Below are 18749 nucleotides of genomic sequence, written 5' to 3'. Positions count from 1 at the left end.
CCACATCCTCGACCATGGGACCTTTGGACAGGAGAAGGCACCTGACCCAGGGGCTGAACCCATCAGCAGCCAGGATTTCTGAGTTTGCCTCTGGCGTTGAGGATGGACCTGTGTCTGTCAGAGTCCATTTTTCGAATCAGTAGTAGGGAAGCATGGCGGGAGTGAGGCAGCTGGCAGCAGGACAAGTCAGAAGATACCAGGAGTTCTGGAACTAGGAAGTGGGGATGGTGGCACAGCATTGTGAATGGACCTAATGCCACTGGACTGTACACTTTAAAATGGTTAAATTGGTAAACTTATGTTGTGTGTATTTTCTCTCTCTCATTCACACACACACACACACACAAGAGATGCCATGAGGAGGAGTTGAGGCCTTGGCATTTCAGTTTCCAAGAAGTGGAAATTCTGTGTCAGTAGACGGTGCCAGCTGGTAGAAAGAGCTGGGTATAGGAAAGCCAGAGCTCTCGATATAGGGTCTACGAAGCTCCAGGAAGTGAGCAATGGAGCAATGGATCCCTGGAGCTGCCTCACTTGTTCCTCACTTGGACTTTCCAATTCTGGTTCAAATTCACATACATCCTTATAGCATACTAATGTTTTTTTGTTTTTTTCCCAAGAAAGCTTCAGATGGTCTCTGACTTACCTTCAAGACTGAGCTCAGGCAACCCTGTCCCATGATGCCTCCACAATGCCACCAGGCTTGATGGAGGACTGTATCACTGAGGACCCTTTTTGTGAATGGGACAGAGACCTAACCCAAACCAGTTTAAACAAAAAGTCACTTAATCGAGAAGTGAGGGGATGGGACCAGCCCCAGCCTTAGCTGGATTCAGGTAATTGTACTCAGATTGAGACGATGAACTCGGGACCTGGCTTCTATCCATATCTTCACTTTGTCATCCTCTGAGTTGGCTCTGGTATTAGACTTTGATAAAAATGGTGGTGGCAGCTTCAGTCCCCACATCCCCTTCAGGAAAACGGTGAGCTGCTTTCTCAGGACTCCTGGAGGAATTCATGATTGCATATCATTGGCCTTCTGTGGGACACACACCTATCCTGAACAATCTGTGCAGCCAGGGCAATGTGATGCAGTGACTGGGTGAGATCGAGCCAAACACTCCTCCCCAACACCCACCCAAAGCACATGGGCAAGGAGTAGGGGAGAGGGTGAGTATTTTTTAGGATATAGGTTGAACTGCTAGAACAGAGACTTCAAATAAGATTGGCTTAAGCAACGTAGAAGCTTCTTTCTCACCTGTCTGCGGGTAAGCAGCCTGGGAACTCATGTTATTTTTTTATGTGTTGCTTCACTCCCCCAGGTGGTCTTTATCTTCATGGTTTGAGATGTTTCGCCACCACATCCACAGCTCAGCTGGTGGAAACAGAAAAGGGGGACGATGAGGACTTATCCCTCTGATTAAAGGCATAATTTCACTCCACGCTCACCCTGATCAGTCACTGGCCAAACATGACTGCAAGGGAGATGAGGAAATTTTATCTTTTTTCTTGGATTCCCATGCCCACAGATAAAAAGCAGGGGTTCTTTATATAGAAGAAGGCATTGATGGTTACTGGGGGACATGAGCTGTCTCAGCCCCAGTCTGCCTCTTTAGTCAGCCAAACATCTGGGTGTCCTTTCTTCTAACACAGAGCACATCCTTTCCCTAGGGGAGACAACCCCTAAGTTCTGCCAGTGCCTGCATCCAGCTCCAAGCCCAGAATCTCAGGGATAGACAGCCTACACTATTGGGTCTGGATGTGTTTTTTGATAGATCAGTATCCTATAAATCCCACCACCCATCTGTCTGTTTTCCATACTGTGGGGGCTTGCATGTTGCTATAATGCTGAAAGCTATACAAGCAGTATTTCAAATACCAGCTGGGCCACCCATGGTGGGCAGGTTTCAGCAGAGCTTCCAGGCTAAGACTAGGAAGAAAGGCCTGGTGGATCTACTTCTAAAAATTAGCCAGTGAAAACCCTATGGATCATACCAAAACATTGTCTGAAATAGAGCTGGAGGATGAGCGCCTAAGTTGGAAGGCAAAATGCTACTGAGGACACAGCAACGGACTCAAACATACCAACAATCGTGAAGATGGTGCGGGACTGGACAATGTTTTGTTCTGTTGTACATATGGTCTCCATGAGTTCGAGTCAAATCGACCACAACTAACAACAATAACAGCAACAATCCTGTAAATTCCGGTTACCCACCTCATCACACTCAGTATCCTGCAGTCAGTAAGAAAAGAATGACCACAGTAGAAACTGCCACCCAGAAGAAGGAAAGATGGGAAACCGACTGCAGCCTCTGGTTGCCTGCAGTTATCAGCTGGATGAGTTGGAAGTGACTCAATGGCAGTGGGTCCGGTTTGGGGGTTTATGCTCCACTGTTCACCTCTCAGCTTGGATTGGAAGGCCATACCCCCTGAGCTGGCTGCTGTTGCTGGGCTGAGAACCCTCAGTTGCAAGTGCTTTAGAAATAGTAGGGCTCACAGTCCTGTCTCCTGCTAATATTGCTTCTTCAGAAATATCTTCCATACCTGCTACAGTTTGCGGTGGAGAAGCAGTTGGAATTTTCAACCCTGATGCAGGTCTTAGCACTGCTGTCTTCTCTCCATCTCTGCCTGAACACTGTGTCTGAAGTCTTCTTGCTCAAGGAGGCCTTTTTTTTTAAAAAAAAATAATAATTTTTATTGTCCTTTAAGTGGAAGTTTACAAATCAAGTCAGTCTCCCACACAAAAACCCATTTACACCTAGCTACACACTCCCAATTACTCTCCCCCTAATGAGACAGCACACTCCTTCCCTCCACTCTCTCTTTTCGTGTCCTTTTCGCCAGCTTCTAACCCCCTCCACCCTCTCATCTCCCCATGGAGGACTTTTTTGAGAGTGGCAAGAAATATTCCAAAAATCTCAGCCATCCCCCCTATAGCGACAGATGACCTTACAGCTGCTGCAGGAATCATTTGATCAGCTGCATGACAAGGGTTTCCAGCTTTCCAGCGTGCAATATGTATGCATTTCAAACATTAAGTTCTGTTACCTGCAGCACCTCTCGTTCAGGTAAAAACTGTGTTGACTAGTGTAATATTGGCTTCACTTCTGTAACAGAGACCCCATCCACGCTGCGGCTTAAATAAGCTAGAGGGTTAAGTTCTCTCTCATGTAAAATCTGGTCATAAGTGGTTCAGAGATGATATGGCAGCTCCACAGTGCTGGAACACAGGCTTCTTCTATCTAGGTGCTCTGACGTCCTTAGGGTCTTGCCCTCATCTGAATGGTACAAACTGGCTTAACACCAAGACTTCCCAGGGGAGATGGGACAGGGTTGTGCATATCCCTTTTAAAGGGCTTGGCCAAGAAATGGTACCCATCACTTCTGCTGACATCTCATTGGACAGAACTTAGTCACATGGCACCTAGCTGCAAGGAAGACTGGGGAATGTAGTCTTTGTTCTGGGCAGCTGTGTGCTCTGCTAAAGGAGTCTATTACTGTAGAAGAAAATAAGTGCTGGGGGACAACTAGCAGTCTCTAGCACCCAAATCAAATGAGAGTGTAGGCTCTAGGAGGCCAAAATAGCAACAGATGACTGAGTTTCTGTTTGGGGTGATAAAAAAGTTTTGGAAATAGATACTGGCGATGGTTCCCAATGTAGCGAATGTAATTTATGTCACTGAATTGTACACTTAAAAAATGATTAAAATGGCAAATTTTATGTTCTATATATTTCACAACAATAGCATTTTTTAAAAAGGGAAGGAAAGCAACAGATACGTATTACAGTGTCTCTCCTCTGTGCTCTCCCAGACCCCTGGTTTGCTTCAGTCACTGTGATCTAATTGTTTCTGCGCTGGCCGTCACCTCACATGCTCTGAGGTTAAGGTATTCCTATGTTCCCAGCTCGTAGCCAAGGACTGGGCACCTATGGTTGCTGTGAAGTCAGCTCCAACTCATGGTGACTCCATTTCTAACAAAGTGAACTGCTGCTTGGTCCTGCACCATCTTTGTGATTGTTGGCATTGTTGGTTGGTATGATCGCCCATTGTTGCGGCCACTGTGTATTTTGAGAGCATTCCAATCTAGGGGCTCATCTTCCAGCACCACGTTGGACGTTTCTGTTGTGATTCGTAGGGTTTTCGTTGGCTAATTTTCAGAAGTAGATCACCAGGCCCTTCTTCCTAGTCTGTCTTAGTCTGGAAGCTCCACTGAAACCTGTCCACCCTGAGTGACCCTGCTGGTTTTTGAAATCCTGCTTGTATAGCTTCCAGCATTATAGCAACATGCAAGCCCCCACAGGATGGCAAACTGACAGATGAGTGGTGGGGGTACCTCTAAGGGATTCAGTAAAATGTGTGTGGAACCAAACTGAGATTGTAACAGGAAAACCTACCTTTCTTCATTCTTTTGTCCATTCATTCACTCAGCAAGCACTGATTATATGCCAGGTCCTGGGGAGTCAGTATTTGCTAAAAAGACACAGCTTTTTCCCTCAAGGATCTTACAGCTAGAGGGGTCTCTCACACTCTAGGGATATTTTTGTCTGAAAACCAGATTCTGTTCAACCACAATCTAAGCTCTCTCTTCCTCAGGCACTGATGACACACTCTTAGCATCTCCTTTTCTGAGATGCCCACAGGTGCTGCCTCCGGCGGGTCATCTGTGTTTGGGCCAGCCCATTGTCACTTTCCCCTCAGTCTGGTAAATGGCATCCTGCCCTTTCTTTGGGGACAACTGTCTTCCCTCTCTGTGATCCTGGTAGGGCTGTCTGTCCCAGTGCACTGCCTCCATCCTTCCGGGAAGAGCACGTGACACAGGCTGATCAACTGAAGAGCTCTCTCCATCTGGCCACAGAATTGGTTCCGGGATTGGGAAGCAGGGCCAGTCAGAATCTTTTCTGAGATTTGATATGGGGCCTGAGAGTGAGACATCCATTCTCCTTTTAGGTCCAGATGTGAAGATACAGATTTGGGGCTGCCAGCAGCCTTCTTTTCTAAGAGGAGAGAGCCTATGTAAGAATCCCTCCAACTCGTATCATTTGAGCCCTTGGCTCAAGAAATACTCAAAGCTAGATTCAATAAATACTCTTATTTGCCTCAACTATAGAATTAGTTCTTTTTATCCAGAGTTCAAGTCTGGTATATGATTGGCTAATAAATGAGTCAGTTAAAGACAGTCGGAAAGCAACCTGATTCAGAATTTTTCTAAATTTGTTATGATTTCCCTTCTAGTCTTTTACAGTTGCTTTCTCCACATTTAGCTGACAGTAATTTTTGTGACTCACCTTCCAAACCATTGATCCTTGTTTTCACATTCACGTTCCATCAGTTTATGTGTAATTTAATGAAACTGCATAATTACAACAACATGCACTGTTGGAATAAAAAAGTTTGGGTACAAACTCAACCAATTCTTGGTAACCCAACAACTCAACTGATGAGAGCAGAAGGGCCCAGTGAACCACTGTATATCTTATGGTCACCAGCATCCAGAAGGCTGTAGACTTTTGTTACCATTTTCACTGACGGAATGGGGAATTCAGCTCTTTCTGCAAGTTGGTTGAGTGTAAAAGAGTCAAGAGAGCTTCTTTTAAGATTTGAGTTGGTGTTCTCTCTCTTGCAACTGGAAGTCCTGACAAAACTTGTTTGTCTTTTTAAGGAAGATTCTTTCTAAGGGATATTGCTCACGGTGGCAACCCTGACTGGGCCCTCAATATTGCCTGGCAATCTGCTACAGCATTTCTTCGGCCGATGGGCTCTTCCATTCCCTGCAACGACTATTTCAAACTTCCTCACTCTCCTCAACCTTCCAACCTGTGGATCCCCCCTTCTGTTTTAGCACATAACCTGGCCTTTAATTTCACAGAGAAAACAGAAACCATCAAACAAGAACGCCCTTAAATTCTGGTACCCTACTTATGTCCTGCCCCTGTCATTTCTTCTTGCCCTCCTGTCTCACAGAGAAGCCACCCCTCTTCCTGTGTAACCTGTTCTGGATCTCAGCCCACCGGGGGCTTATGCCAGCACTGACTCCCATCCTTTCCTCTATCTTTATCCACTCCCTTTTTGTGGGTCTTTCTCCCCAGCTGGAAACCCTGGTCGAGTAGTGGTTAAGAGCTACGACTGCTAACCAAAAGGTCAGCAGTTTGAATCTACCAGGTGCTCCTTGGAAACCGTATGGGGCAGTTCTACTCTGTCCTATAGGGTCCCTATGAGTCAGAATTGACTCGACGGCAATGGGTTTAGTTTTTCTTCCCAGCTGCCAAATACAGTCAATTCGTCGCAATGTGTGGTGGGTTTTTGTCTGATTCTGGCCACCCAGCCTCTACTCCTCCTTCTGGGTAAAAACATCCCTCCTGCTGTGTGGGGTCTTGGTGGGCCAGTGAACCAATGAGCCTGTCTTCCCACCGAGAAAGACCAAAGTGCTCCTGGAGATGCTTTCTGCCAAGTTATTCGTCTCAACACCCAAGGACAGTGGCACACGGCCACAATGCTGCCAAATAAGCTTTTTTTTTTTCTCCTGGGATCTGGAATCTTGAGCTGAGAGATACATGAAAGAAAAGTGGCTGGAGTCCTTCCTTCTGTGGTGGTGACAGGGTGAGACTGTGGAGTGGTGTTGGCTATGGAGAGGTCTGGAGTCCCCTGGCTCCTGTCTTGAAGGACCATGCCTAGTTCCCCAGCATTTGCTTCAATTCTGTCAGTTTCCTGCAGCCCTCCAACGAAGTCCTTTTTTGCTTAACTTACAGTTTTCTGTTGCTTGGCATCATATTAAAAAGCAAACAGGAAACAAAACTAAAAACAAAAATACTTGACCCCACATGCCTTTCCAAGTGACACTTTTCTCTCTTCCCTTTATGGCCAGGCTTAAAAGAGTTACCCATACATACACTGTCTCCAATTCTCCCCTTCAACTCACCACCGTTCCAACTCACTCCAATGGCTTTTGGTTTTACCTCACTGAGGCGGCTAGCTCTAAGACCTGTCTGTCACTGCAATGTCCCTGTTTCACTCTTTCTGGCTGCTCCCTCTCAGCCTTTTCCCACCTGATGTCTCCAGCATCCCAGTGTGCTGTGACTGGACTCCTAAGCACACTTCTGTCAGGAGCCAGTCTCAGGAAATGGCACCTTGCCCATTTGGTCCTCAAGCTGGAGCCTCCTCTGCTGCCAAGGCGATCAACAGATCCTGTTGTGCTACCACCAAGCAGTTCCAGTTTGTATCTCCAGAACTGGCACAGGAGGGGCCCAGTAAATATTTGGTCGAATGACTGATAGCAGCAATGACTCTCTAGAGAGCACTTTCACAAGCATGCTTTTCACCACAGCCCTGTGAGCTAGGTATGACTATTGCCACGCTGCAGTTGAAGACACTGATGCTCAAAGAGATGAACAGTTTTGCCTGGGTGTGGGCTCGCAGGGCCAGTGATAAGTGAAGAAGTTGGGACTGGAATCCATGTTCCTTTGCCTGCCTTGTCCCAGGCCCTCCTTTGGCAGCTGCCATAACCAGGGGAACCTCCTTGCTAGGCCACAGATGGAAGAAGGGGACAGTCGAACAAGCGGCTAAGGCCAAGGCAATGCTCAGAGATCCTGGTGGCACAGTCTAGCCAGGCTGCATCTGCTGGGTGCCCAGTGTGGCCAACTTCTACTGACACCTAACTCCAAGCAGGCTTTCTTGAAACACAGACGTGTGTAAAGCTCTCGGCAGACTCTGGATGCCCAGGTTTGACCTCCGGATCTGTAAGAAATTCTCAGTGTAACTCAGGTAGCTCATCCTTTCTTGAGGTATGAATAAGATTTCTGAGATGTGGAGAATGGGCTGTCCCAGTTCCTGGGCAAGGGCAGGAGTGGGTGCTGGCCTTGAATCTCCCATCCGCTATTGCCTTTGGGAAGAATCCTCCTGCCAGGGCATAGCCATCTGTCGGGGTGTGTGTGGTGGGGAGGCCAGGGTATGGGATGTCCACCTAGACACTCCTGTCACCTCAGGGGATTTGCCTGGTCTGCCAGGCTCTAGGAGTGTTTTCTAAGACTGCACTGGAGAGTGGTTTCCTTGAGCCAACCCCACCCACCCTGCCAGGCAGTGAAGGAGCCCCCGGGTGGAAGCAGAGAAGTTAGGGTCAAGGCACCAGGCTCCAAGCTCGAATCTCAGGCCACAAGGGGAGGGAAGTGGGCAGCGGAGGGAAGTGGGCAGTAGTGGTGCCTGTCCTCAGAAGCTACTGTCAAGGCTGCTGCCTGGGACCCGGCTCTCGGTGAAGCATGAGTCAGGCAAATGCTGTGCGTGGCGCAGTGGTATCGGTCACCTCCCTCGGTTCTTGAGACAATCCGCCGAGGGGCAGTTCAATGCCACAGATGGGCACAGTAAAGTTCGGAGGGGCTCCAGGTGCAGAGAACAGCCCAGGGGTGGGGTGGGTGGCTGGGTGCAGGGCCCGAGCCACACCCCTGCATGGTGCCGCACACCCTCCTCGGGGCCAGGCGCCAGGCCGGGGGCGCAGGAGTGAAGAAGGGTGCACGCGTACACCCGGGCTTTCCCTCTCGGCCTCGCCCCGAGGGCTGGCTGCCTTTCTGCGCAGGGCTGGGAGAGATCAGAGAGGTGAGGCTGGCCTCCAGGTCTCCCAAACTAGGAGTCGAACAGAGACGGCCTTGGCTCCAGGGCTACTGAACCGGAGGAGTGCGGAGCCCTTCGCAAGTCGCTGGGCGAGCAAGTTGAAGATCCCCGGAGCTAGGGGCAGCGGAAGAGAGCCGACAACGGTAACCAGTTCTTGCATTCTGGGGCCTGTTGAGAGGCAGGTTCCTTTTACCGCGTGGGTGGGTGGCAGGAACCCCGTAAGGGCTGGGCGGGTCTGTGTGCCCGAGCCCGGCCAGCTGCTGTCAGGACTTCGGGAATGTTGAGGGACTGGAGCGCCCAGCCCCCACGCCCGTTAGGGCGGGACCCGGCGTTCCCAGCGTTGCCGGGCGGGGAGGGAGAGAGGGAGGGCGTTTCGGGGCTCAGGGAGCGACAGGGGTGCGAGCCTGGGTGGGGCCGGCGCACCTCCGCACGTCCAAGAGTCCGATGGGGGTCCGTGGGAATTGGGCTGGGAGGAGGAAGGCCAGAGTTGGGTCGTGGGATAGGGTGGGGACAGGAGTGTGGGCGGGGAAAGAGAGTGGGCGAATACAGGCCTTAAGGGGCGGGACCGGGGGGCTGCCAGGTCGGGGCTGAGGGCGCGGCTCTGCGGAAGGAGATTACGAGGTTGGGGTCATGGGGGGCAGGTGGGGCTCTGGGGATCGGGCCAGGAGTGCGGAGGGTCGTGAAGGCGGAGTCCAGAGGACCGGGGTCGGGGCTTGGGGTCAGGGAGGGTGCAGCTGAGAGGAGGGGGCTGCAGGGTCCAGGACATAGAGACTGAGGGACCGTACGGGCGGGGCTAGGAGCTAGTGGGGGGCGGGCGTGGTAGCCGAGGCACGAGAGGAAGGGGTCGCGAGAGCAAGCCCAGCGGTGGGACCAGAAAGGCAGAGGACATGGGGGCGGGCCCTGGAGGAAGGAGGGCCATGGGGGGGCGGGCCCTGGAGGAAGGAGGGTCATGGGGGGGGCCGGGCCCTGGAGGAAGGAGGGTCATGGGGGGGCGGGCCCTGGAGGAAGGAGGGTCATGGGGGGGCGGGCCCTGGAGGAAGGAGGGTCATGGGGGGCGGGCCCTGGAGGAAGGAGGGTCATGGCGGGGGGGCCGGGCCGAAGAGCCCTGGGGGACCCGGGCCGGAGGGCGGAGGGGGCCGACTGGCAGGGGCGTGGGCGGGCGGGGAAGCCTGGGGGCCGCGAGGGCAGTGCCCCAGGGGGAGGGTCGGGGGGCGGGGCTGGCAGGGGGCGTGGCCGGCGGCTGACGGGGCCGCGGAGCGCGGGGCGGGCCCAGGTGAGCCCCAGCGCGTGGCCGCCCCGCGTCGCCCCGCCGGCCGCCCGTCTGGGCCCCTCCCCAGCGTGGGCTCCGCGGGCCCGGCGGACGGCGGGAGGCGGCGTCCTCGGCCCAGGCGGGGCCGGCTCCAGCTCCATCTTGGGGCACCTGTGGCGGCCTCAGGAGCAGCGCTTCCGCCGGCCTGCGCGGCGCGGGGCGGCCAGAGGGTGAGAGGCGGCTCGGGGCGCGTGTGTGAGTGGGGGGCAGCGCCGCCCCGGCCTGCGCCCCGGAACCCCACTCCTCACCTCTCCCAGCGCTCGGACCCGCACCCCGGCCCCCGCCTCGCGCCAACTGCCCCCCGTGGCCGCCTCTCCCTTCCTGTCTCTCATCCCATTGTCCTATTCCGTTCCATTTTCCTTCTCTACCCTTCTCCCATTTTTCAGCACTCTTCCTCTAACCCCGTCCTCTGCTGCTATCCCTTCTTTCGTCGCTTCCTCCCTCCCGTTCCTCCTCCATTGCCTCCACCCTCGTCCCCCAAACCTCGCTTGCCCCCCCATCCCTAGCTCTTGCCCATATAGCCCCATCTTCCTCCAGTCACTGCCTTTGCTGCTAGGAGGGTCTTCAGCCAAATTTTGGGAGGCCAAGTTGAGGGCGGTTGCCCGTGAGTAAGCAGGTAGGGACACACTGGCCACCTGGGCTGCACCTAGGTTTGCCTCCCGGACCCCAGGCCCCTCCAGGGAAGTGTGAGGCAAACCACTTCCCAGGGGAGGAAGCTCAGGGGTTCTTGGGGGCCTGAGCCTTTGTCTAGTGAGCAGGGATGTGTCCTTGGGGACACATGTCCCTGGTTACCCAGAACCCTTTCCTGGCACAGCCTGTGGTCTGGGGCATGTTGCCCTTAAGGCTCCCTTCATCATCTCTGTGACTGGGCAGGTTTGTCTCCTCCAGGCACTCCTGCCTTTTCTCTCAGGAGTTTTCCTGGCTTGTTGGTCAGCTGTGGCCCTGAGCAGTCCTGTCAGGCCCCCTTTTCCAGATGGCATGTATCAGACCACCTGCTGGAAATTGCCGTGCCCCACTGTGCTATGAGGGATTTGTAGGGTGTGCATCCCTACCTGGGCCCTGAGGGATAAGGCCCATTTGACCAATTTCCTCTCCAGACCATGTCGGTTTGCTTTTCCTGTTTGAGTTTTGCTGGAAGCATCATAAATGCCTGCCACTCAGCAAGAGGGGACTTAAAAGGATGCCATGTGTGTCATCTGAGGTAGGGCCTGTTTGGGGTGGCCTTGGGAGTCTCCCTGGGCGTACCCCAAAGACATGGGCTTCTCTTTTGGGGCATCATGATAGAAACTGTGTTCTCTGACCAAGTTAACACAGCAATCTTTTTGTTTGGGCCGGTCTGGAAGTTCCTGCAGACCTGGGAGCTGTTACTCAAAATGACCTTGGTTGGTTGCAGCATGTGAGTTGATTGCTCCTCCGGTTGCTGACAGGCGGGACCTGAGGGAGCAAGACAGCTCGGTGTTGGTCACAGGGCACCGATCACAGCTGCTGCAGCTTTGCTTGGCACAACTGGGGCAGGAGAGAAGGATGCAGTTAAGATGAAGGTGTCATCCAAAGACACCTAGGGTCTTGGATACCTCTGTGTTTCTGTCCTTTATCTTGTGCTAAGACGTCTTTCCAGGGTCTCTTAAGGGTGAAACCAGCATCTTTGCATGCTATAACAGCAAGTGGGCGTGCTGTTCTGGGCATTTAGAGTGCAGATGCCTAACTTACGTGACTGTGTGTGTGCACGCGTGCACTCCTTGGTGTGTGCATGCATGTACCCTTCCAGATTAAAAATTTGGAATAGCTTCTGGAAAACTTAGTGTGATGATGGGGGCATTGGAGGCATGATGGTGACCAGGTCATAGGATGGGAGGGAGGTCAGGAGGGTTGAAAAGGAAGACTAGGCTAGCCTCGGGGGTATCTTGAGGGCCTGAAAGGGCCTCTTTGCCCCCAGTTCTAGTCCCTGTTATACCTTGAGCTCAAGTACTTTTTGATAGGAGGAAGAGATTTTATTAACAAGCACTGTTGCAGACACTTCATATGGCATCACTTTTAATCTTCACAACAACCTTGCAGGGTGGGGATTTGCAGATTGGGGAAACTGAAGCTCAAAGAGTCTAGATGACCAGCCCAGGGGCGCATAGCCAGGAAGGGGAAGAGCCAGGGTTGGAACCAGACCTTTCAGTCCATGACTCCAAGGCTTGCTTTCTTAGCATCCCGTTGCTCCCGAAGTGCTGGCTGGCGACAGGGAGCCTGAATAACTTCCCCTCGGAGCCCCGCCTCCCTCAGGGCTGGGACGGCCTAGCGATGGTGGGGAGGAACTTGTTGGGCTTCTGAATCAGTCACTTTCAGCTGTGGGTTCTGAACTGCTCGAGGCCTCGGTTTTGTCATCTGCCACTGTGGAGGCGAGTGGGGAAAACCAACAGGTATATAGTTATTCCCCATTATCCCCTCGGATTCCCCTCTGTGATAGCTAGCTCTGGGCGTTGGGCAGCTGTCTGTGGAGGCAGGTAGCGTCACGATGCCTTCTCACGAGTTTTGTGGGGTCTAAGGGAACCCCCAGTTTAGCCGTTCCTACCTCTTCAGTAGGGCCAGGGTCTAGCCTGGCTCATTATGCCCTTGCTCCCTAGGAGGGTCTAGGGTGGGTAGGTAGGGCTCAGCCAGAGGCTGTTTAGGCTCTCCGCATGGCCTTCTTGGCATTCCTGGACCAGGGGCTGGGTGATGGTCTGCCTCCCAGGGCCTGCCAATGGCCACGGTCTTCCCAGCCAGTGCAGGCGTGTCTGCTGGCCTCCTGACCAAGCTTTTGTTCATCTTGTTTGCTGCTGCTAAGGAGCAGGGAGGGGTGGCAGGGGGCCCAGGGTTCGCTCCTACTCACTCACTGGTCCAGCTGGCATGCTGTGAGCACCACTGTAAGTGCCAGGCACTGTGCTGAGTGTTGGGACTCCAGGCAAGCCAGGCCAACAGAGAAGTAACAAGATGCTTGCAGTGCAGGGTGGCAGCTCAGGACAGGTCTGCACAGTGCTCAGAGTGTACATAGAGACCTGCAGCACTCCTGGGTTTAGTCCCTGGTTCAGCACTCTCCAGCTGTGTGCTCTTGGGCAGGCCACTAGACCTCTTTGAGTTTCGGCTTCCTGGTCTGTAAAATGGGGGTGAAGATATATCTCTTGGGGTAGCCCTTATAATTAAACGAGACACTGTGTGGAGGGAGGTGTATGATCAGGAACTGGGGGCTCTTAGTTTTGCTGTCATGCTGATGTTACTGGCTTTGCTGCCCTCCTCCAGTCACATTTTCATCTTTCTGTTCGTGGCCCAGAGCTCCTTGGGGCAGGGGTAGTCTACTTGTCCCCTTGCTGACCCTCCTATGGAGCAGCCTGCCTTGGCTGGCTTTCCCAGATGGGGGTGGCTGGCTGAGGTGTTGGTTCTGGAGGCTGTTTCTGATTGCTCTGGCCCAGGGAGAGTCCTTGGGAACGTGAGCTGAGAAGTGCTCTGGGCCTTCATCTGTTCCAGGTGAGGTGATTTAGGAGGCCTTCAGACTTGACCACAGACAGGGCTGTTTGCCAAACCAGGCCCTCAGCAGGAACCTCAACTGTGCTGCCACGTGGCAAACATGGCTCATACTCGTGTGAGCTCACAGACGTGTGAGGAGTGGCCTGGGGTGCAGGGAGCCTAGGGGACGTGCCCAGACAGCGCAGGATTCCAGCCCAGGGCTATCTGCTTCCAAAGTCCAGGACCTGCAGCAGAGAGAAGACTGGGTGTGGCCCGGCCCTCTGGCTTGTCCAGCTGCCACGGCTGTCTTGAATCTTCGTCATGCTTGTGGATGATTTTGCCCAACCCTTTTCTTCTTGGCTGAGTGTCCTAGGCCACAGCCTTCCTCCCTAGTGCAGGCTGGGCTGGCGGGTGGGGGCTTCCTCTCAGGGCCCTAAGCCCCTCGGGCAGTGCTGTGGAGCCCCAGGGAGCCTGAGATGTCCTCAGGACCTTGCTGACTCCTGGGGACCAGGGTCTTCCTTGGTCAGCTGAACCTGGGGGCTCCAATCTGGAACAGCCTGCCATTCCAGGACCTTCCTGGGGCTCCCTGCACTCTGCTTGATGGATGCCAGGTCAGGCATCCATTTCCTCTGCTGATTCCTCCTCAGAGGTCCGGGGTTAGTGGAGTGCAGCAGTTCCTGGGTCAGGTACCTCCTAGGGAGGGGAGGACACTGCTCATTGAGGACCTGCGGTACATAGCCAGGCCTGAGCTATGCTTTGTCACACTGCGAGGGCTGGTGGTGTCACCTGAATTTCATAAGTGAGGAAACTTGGGCCCAGAGGCCTTCAGTGACTCATTTGAGCCCACAATGAGTTCAGGAGGGCCAAATGGGAGCCCACATCTGATCTGAGTGATGTCAAAGCCCTCACACTTCCCCACCACACTGCCCATCTCCTCTACTCCATCCAGCCTTTAGTGCCCACCTTCTGGCCAGCACCCAGAAGCTGTCAGAGCCTGTGCCCTTCCCTCCGTCCTGGCCTCCCGGCCCAGTCTGGGCTGTGTCCAGAGCTTCTTGGTCCCATGCAGTAGACATTAGCCATGTGTGGCCTTTTAAACTTAAATTATTAAATTTAAATAAAAAACGCAACTTCTTAGTCCCTTGTTAGGTGCTGAGCCGGCATATGCGGCTGGTACCTGTGTCCTAGACAGGGCAGAGTGGAACCTTCCTGTCATTGCGGGAAGCTGTGTTGAACCGGATTCCAGCTGTGCCCTGAGCTCACTGTTGGCTCTACCAGCCACCAGCCATCACCAGGTTTGTAATTAATTCTACAGAAACCGAGTCCTGGGGAGTCCCTCCCACACACCCTTTCCAGGTGGCGTTGCTCACCTGGCAGGCCAGGGTGGTTAGGTTTCCTGGCAGTCCTGATCGGCCCAGCAGTGGGAGGGCAGGCCCAGAGTTGCCAAACTGCAGCAGCTGCCTGCTGTCCCTGCCCAAATGCCCCCAGCTGGTACTGCCTGACTGGAGAGTCCTTGAGCGATCTCCATAAGTCACAGCTTTGGCCCAGGCAGGCTGACCCAGATGCTCCGGCCCACCCACCGCTCTAGAGCCCTGCCTATATAGCACCGCTCACTGCTCCCCGGTGTGTGCTCTGGACACAGTTTCAGCTGCTCAAGCCATTCCTTCCACCTGAATTTAAGAGGCAGGTTGTCTGGGGGCCTTTCCTGATCCATCACCTCCTGAGGGGGTGACCCTTCCTCAGTACCTGCCTCCAGCCCCATTTGTGGGCTCGTTCTCGTGTTGGCTCATCCTATTGGCAGGGCTTAGAGCAGATGTCATCCGAGTGCCAGGTCAGTGCCGAGTGCTGGAGAGACGGGAACAGGCCACAGGCCTGTCTGAAAACTTCAGGCTGGTGGCAAGGCCAGCAGTGTGCAGTCAGAAGTGGAACTGGCCAGCTGAGAGGGTCAGGACAGGCTTCCCTGGAAGGAGATGCTGAGGCTGGAGGGGCCAGGGATGATGCTACGCTGAGGGTGGTTCAGTGGGCTGTTCACAGAGGGGTCTGTATGGCTGGAATAGGGGACAGGAGTGGCAGGGAGGGAGAGGGAGAGAGAGAACGCAGGCAGAGTTGGCAAGACGAGAAGAGTTTACGCTTCATGGAGGGCACGTCTGGTTGGAGGTACTGTGTGGGTCCTGGGTGGGTATCATATTTTCATGCTGGCTCACCATCCCTGGGGCACAGCCATGTCTAAAACACTAGTTCCATGTCCGTGCTCCAGAGCCCTGCATGCAGCAGGTGCCCAGGAGACCATGTAGAGTGCACAAATAGTGCTGAGTGAGTCCCATGTGCGGCTGATGTGTGGGGCCTCTTCCCACCCTTGGTATGAAGAGGGAGTCAGGGAGCCCTTTCCCCCTTTATAGCTGCCAGGATGGAGTCCCTGAGATGTGACAGCCCAGGTGGCTGGGCCAGAGAGGGTGGGGGACCCCAGGCAGTTCTCGGCATGTGCTGTGTTCACTACCACTCACCCCACACACCCTCCCTGGCCATGCTTGGTCAAGGAGGCCCCAGTCAGGGTGATACGAAGACTGTGTCTGTGGAGGACCAGGGCTGGCATTTTATGGTAGAACTGTACCAAAACCAAACCCGTAGCCATTGAGTCAATTCTGACTCATAGTGACCCTATAGAACAGAGTAGAACTGCCCCATAGGGTTTCCAAGGAGTGGCTGGTGGATTCGAACTGCCGACCTTTTGGTTAGCAGCTGAAGCTCTCAACCATTGTGCCTCAGGGCTCCAGTGGATCTGTACTGGTTGTTAAAATGTTGTCTTCCCTCTGTTCCCAGGAGCTCTTGACCCGAAGCCCCCGCCCCCAGTGCTATGGGCCCATGTGCAGCAGTGAAGAGTCAGCAGCTGGCCTGGCAGGTGGTGTCTAGGGCCTGTACTAGGGCCAGGTCCTGGTGATGAGACATTTTTAGTGTCCTCCCTGTCCACGTGTAATACGTGATGACCTGGACTTGAGGTACCTAGTGTCCAGTCGCTGCCATGCTCATCATTCTTGCTGATGGTCCTGGTGAGTGTGTTAGTGCCAGGCAGGCTGGGACTGCAGTTGACACCCACCCCATGTGCCTTGCACTGTGCTGAGCCACCACAGAGTCCAGCTGAGGTGCTGCCACCCACTGAGTTCCGCTTCCTCCCTCTCTCCTGCAGGGCAGCATGAGCACCAGCCACCCTGAGCCAGAGGTCCAGGCACCCCGGAGTCCCTGCCCACAGCCACTGTCCCAGAGCTCTTTCAGCCTTCTGGGCGAAGGCCATGGGCAGAGACCAGAGCTCCAGAAGAGCGCCAGCAGCACTGTGTGGCAGGCCCAGCTGGGTGAGACCAGCGCCATCCCGCAGGCCCCAGAGGAAGAGGGGCTCCAGGCTGAGAGCGCAGAGCAGGTGCGGGACTCCAGTCCCCAGCCACAGCCTGGAGCTGTGGGCCATTGGCAGAGCAGCACTGTGGGCAACGTCTCTGCCATGGGAGGTGGTGACCCATGTTGCCTGCGGTCTCCCAGCACCACTGCCGTGCAGAGGAGCCACTCAGACCTGGTCTGCAGCACCCAGACTCGGGGGCATGGCGGGGTTTGGAAGGCCAGCCTTAGCTGCTCAGCCCTTGGCGGCTCACTCATCCAGAGGACTCCTTTGCCACCTGGCAGTGCTTCTGGCCAGCCCCCTGCAGGCCTGGAAGGGGACCTGGATTCTGAGGATGGGGCAGCCTCCAGAACTGTGGGGACCTCGAACTCAGCCTGGACCCTGGAGGAGAGTCAGGTATGGGTGCCACCACTAGATCTGGGAGACACAGCTGCCCACAGCAGCATCTCTGAGGCTGGGCCCCCAGCCACTGGACAGCTGACCACTGCCTCCTGCCATGCTCTGCCTCCAGCAGCTCCCCTCTGTGGCACAAGGGAGGTGGGGACCAGTGGCCACTGCCATGCCCTGCGGGCCACAGGGATCCTGGCATTTCCCAAGCTGGTGGCATCAGTGAGTGAGTCTGGGCTGCAGGCTCAACATGAGGTGAAGTTCTACTACAGGCTCTCTGGGGGGGTACCTGGGTACTCCTGCTGTGCCCACCCTAGGGGTCCCAGCGGGTTAGCCGTGGAGCCTGGTACCAGGACCAAAGACGTGTGGACCATGACCTCAGCCGGTGACATGGCCCCCACTTTGGTGTCCTCTCCAACAGCCCAGGATGCTGGTGTGCAGGCAGCCCCCACGGCAGCCTGCAAGGCTGTGGCCACCAGCCCTTCTCTGGAAGCCTCTGTGGCCTTGCACATGTTCCCAGGGGTGACTCTGGGACCCACCCTGGAGGAGGCACCATCCCCAGTGCGGGAAGTGCAGTGGGATGCGGAGGGCATGACGTGGGAGGTGTATGGGGCCGCGGTGGACCCTGAGGTGCTGGGCACGGCCATCCAGAAGCACCTGGAGATGCAGTTCCAGCAGCTGCATCAGGCACCCACCAGTGAGGACAGCCTGTCTGCAGAGGGCCGCAGGGGGCCGCTGCGAGCCGTCATGCAGTCCCTGCGGTGCCCCAGCTGCTGCAGCTGCTCCGGCGCGGCCCCTGAGTGAGGTGCTGCTGGCCTGGAGCTGGCCTGGCCCGAGGGCTCTGCGCGTGGGCTCCGTGCTCCCTGTGCCTGCTGGCCTGGCCCGAGGGCTCTGCGCTTGGCCTCCGTGCTCCCTGTGCCTGCTGGCCTGGCCCGAGGGCTCTGCGCTTGGCCTCCGTGCTCCCTGTGCCTGCTGGCCTGGCCCGAGGGCTCTGTGTGTGGGCTCCGTGCCCCCGTGCCTGCTGGCAGCTGCGAGTACATCACACTGGCACCACTGCCTACAGGCCGCAGACCACAAGCGGGGCTTCCCGCTGCATGCAGTGGGGCTGTGTTTAAGGGCTTGATTCCGAGAGTCCCCTCCACACATCCCGGGCTCTGGACTTTGGGACGGGGCTTCAGCCTGTGCATAAAGAGCCCCTGGTATTACTGTAAAAACACCCGACTTCTGTTGAGTTTGCCTACAGAATTCTGCCTGCCCTTTGTTCCCTGGGACTCCTGGTGACTATTTTAAAGAAGTGCTGGGATATGACGAGCCCTTGACATGGCCTGTGGGGCCACAAGTGGCAGGGGCTGCCCGGGTCTGTCCTTGTGATGTGCAAGGCCTCCTGTGCCACACACTGGGCTGGTCACCTTACTGTGCTGGGTCTTTACCTCCAAGTCCCATTTTACAGATGAAGCCACAGGCATTTAGTGAGGCTGTAATTGTGTGCCCTGGCTTGTGTGTGGTGGGGCTGAGATCAAAGCAGGCCTGGTTAGAACCGAACATCTCTGCAGCACACTGCCTGCTTGCTCTGCACAGTTCTGGACAAGGGGGCCTTGTTGAG

General features: G+C 54.9%; 1 protein-coding gene across 1 annotated transcript; it reads left to right on the top strand.

The window, feature by feature from the left end:
• The first annotated feature begins 10157 nt into the window (after window positions 1-10157).
• Window positions 10158-17950, top strand: GPRIN2 (G protein regulated inducer of neurite outgrowth 2). The gene has a single exon (XM_003418603.4). The coding sequence runs from the start codon at window positions 16565-16567 to the stop codon at window positions 17948-17950; it is 1386 nt and encodes a 461-aa protein (XP_003418651.1). The 5' UTR covers window positions 10158-16564.
• The last annotated feature ends 799 nt before the right edge of the window (window positions 17951-18749 follow it).

This window comes from Loxodonta africana, chromosome 8 (genome assembly GCF_030014295.1).
Source record: "Loxodonta africana isolate mLoxAfr1 chromosome 8, mLoxAfr1.hap2, whole genome shotgun sequence".
NCBI lineage: Eukaryota > Metazoa > Chordata > Mammalia > Proboscidea > Elephantidae > Loxodonta > Loxodonta africana.
This window is presented reverse-complemented; position numbering and strand designations above follow the sequence as displayed.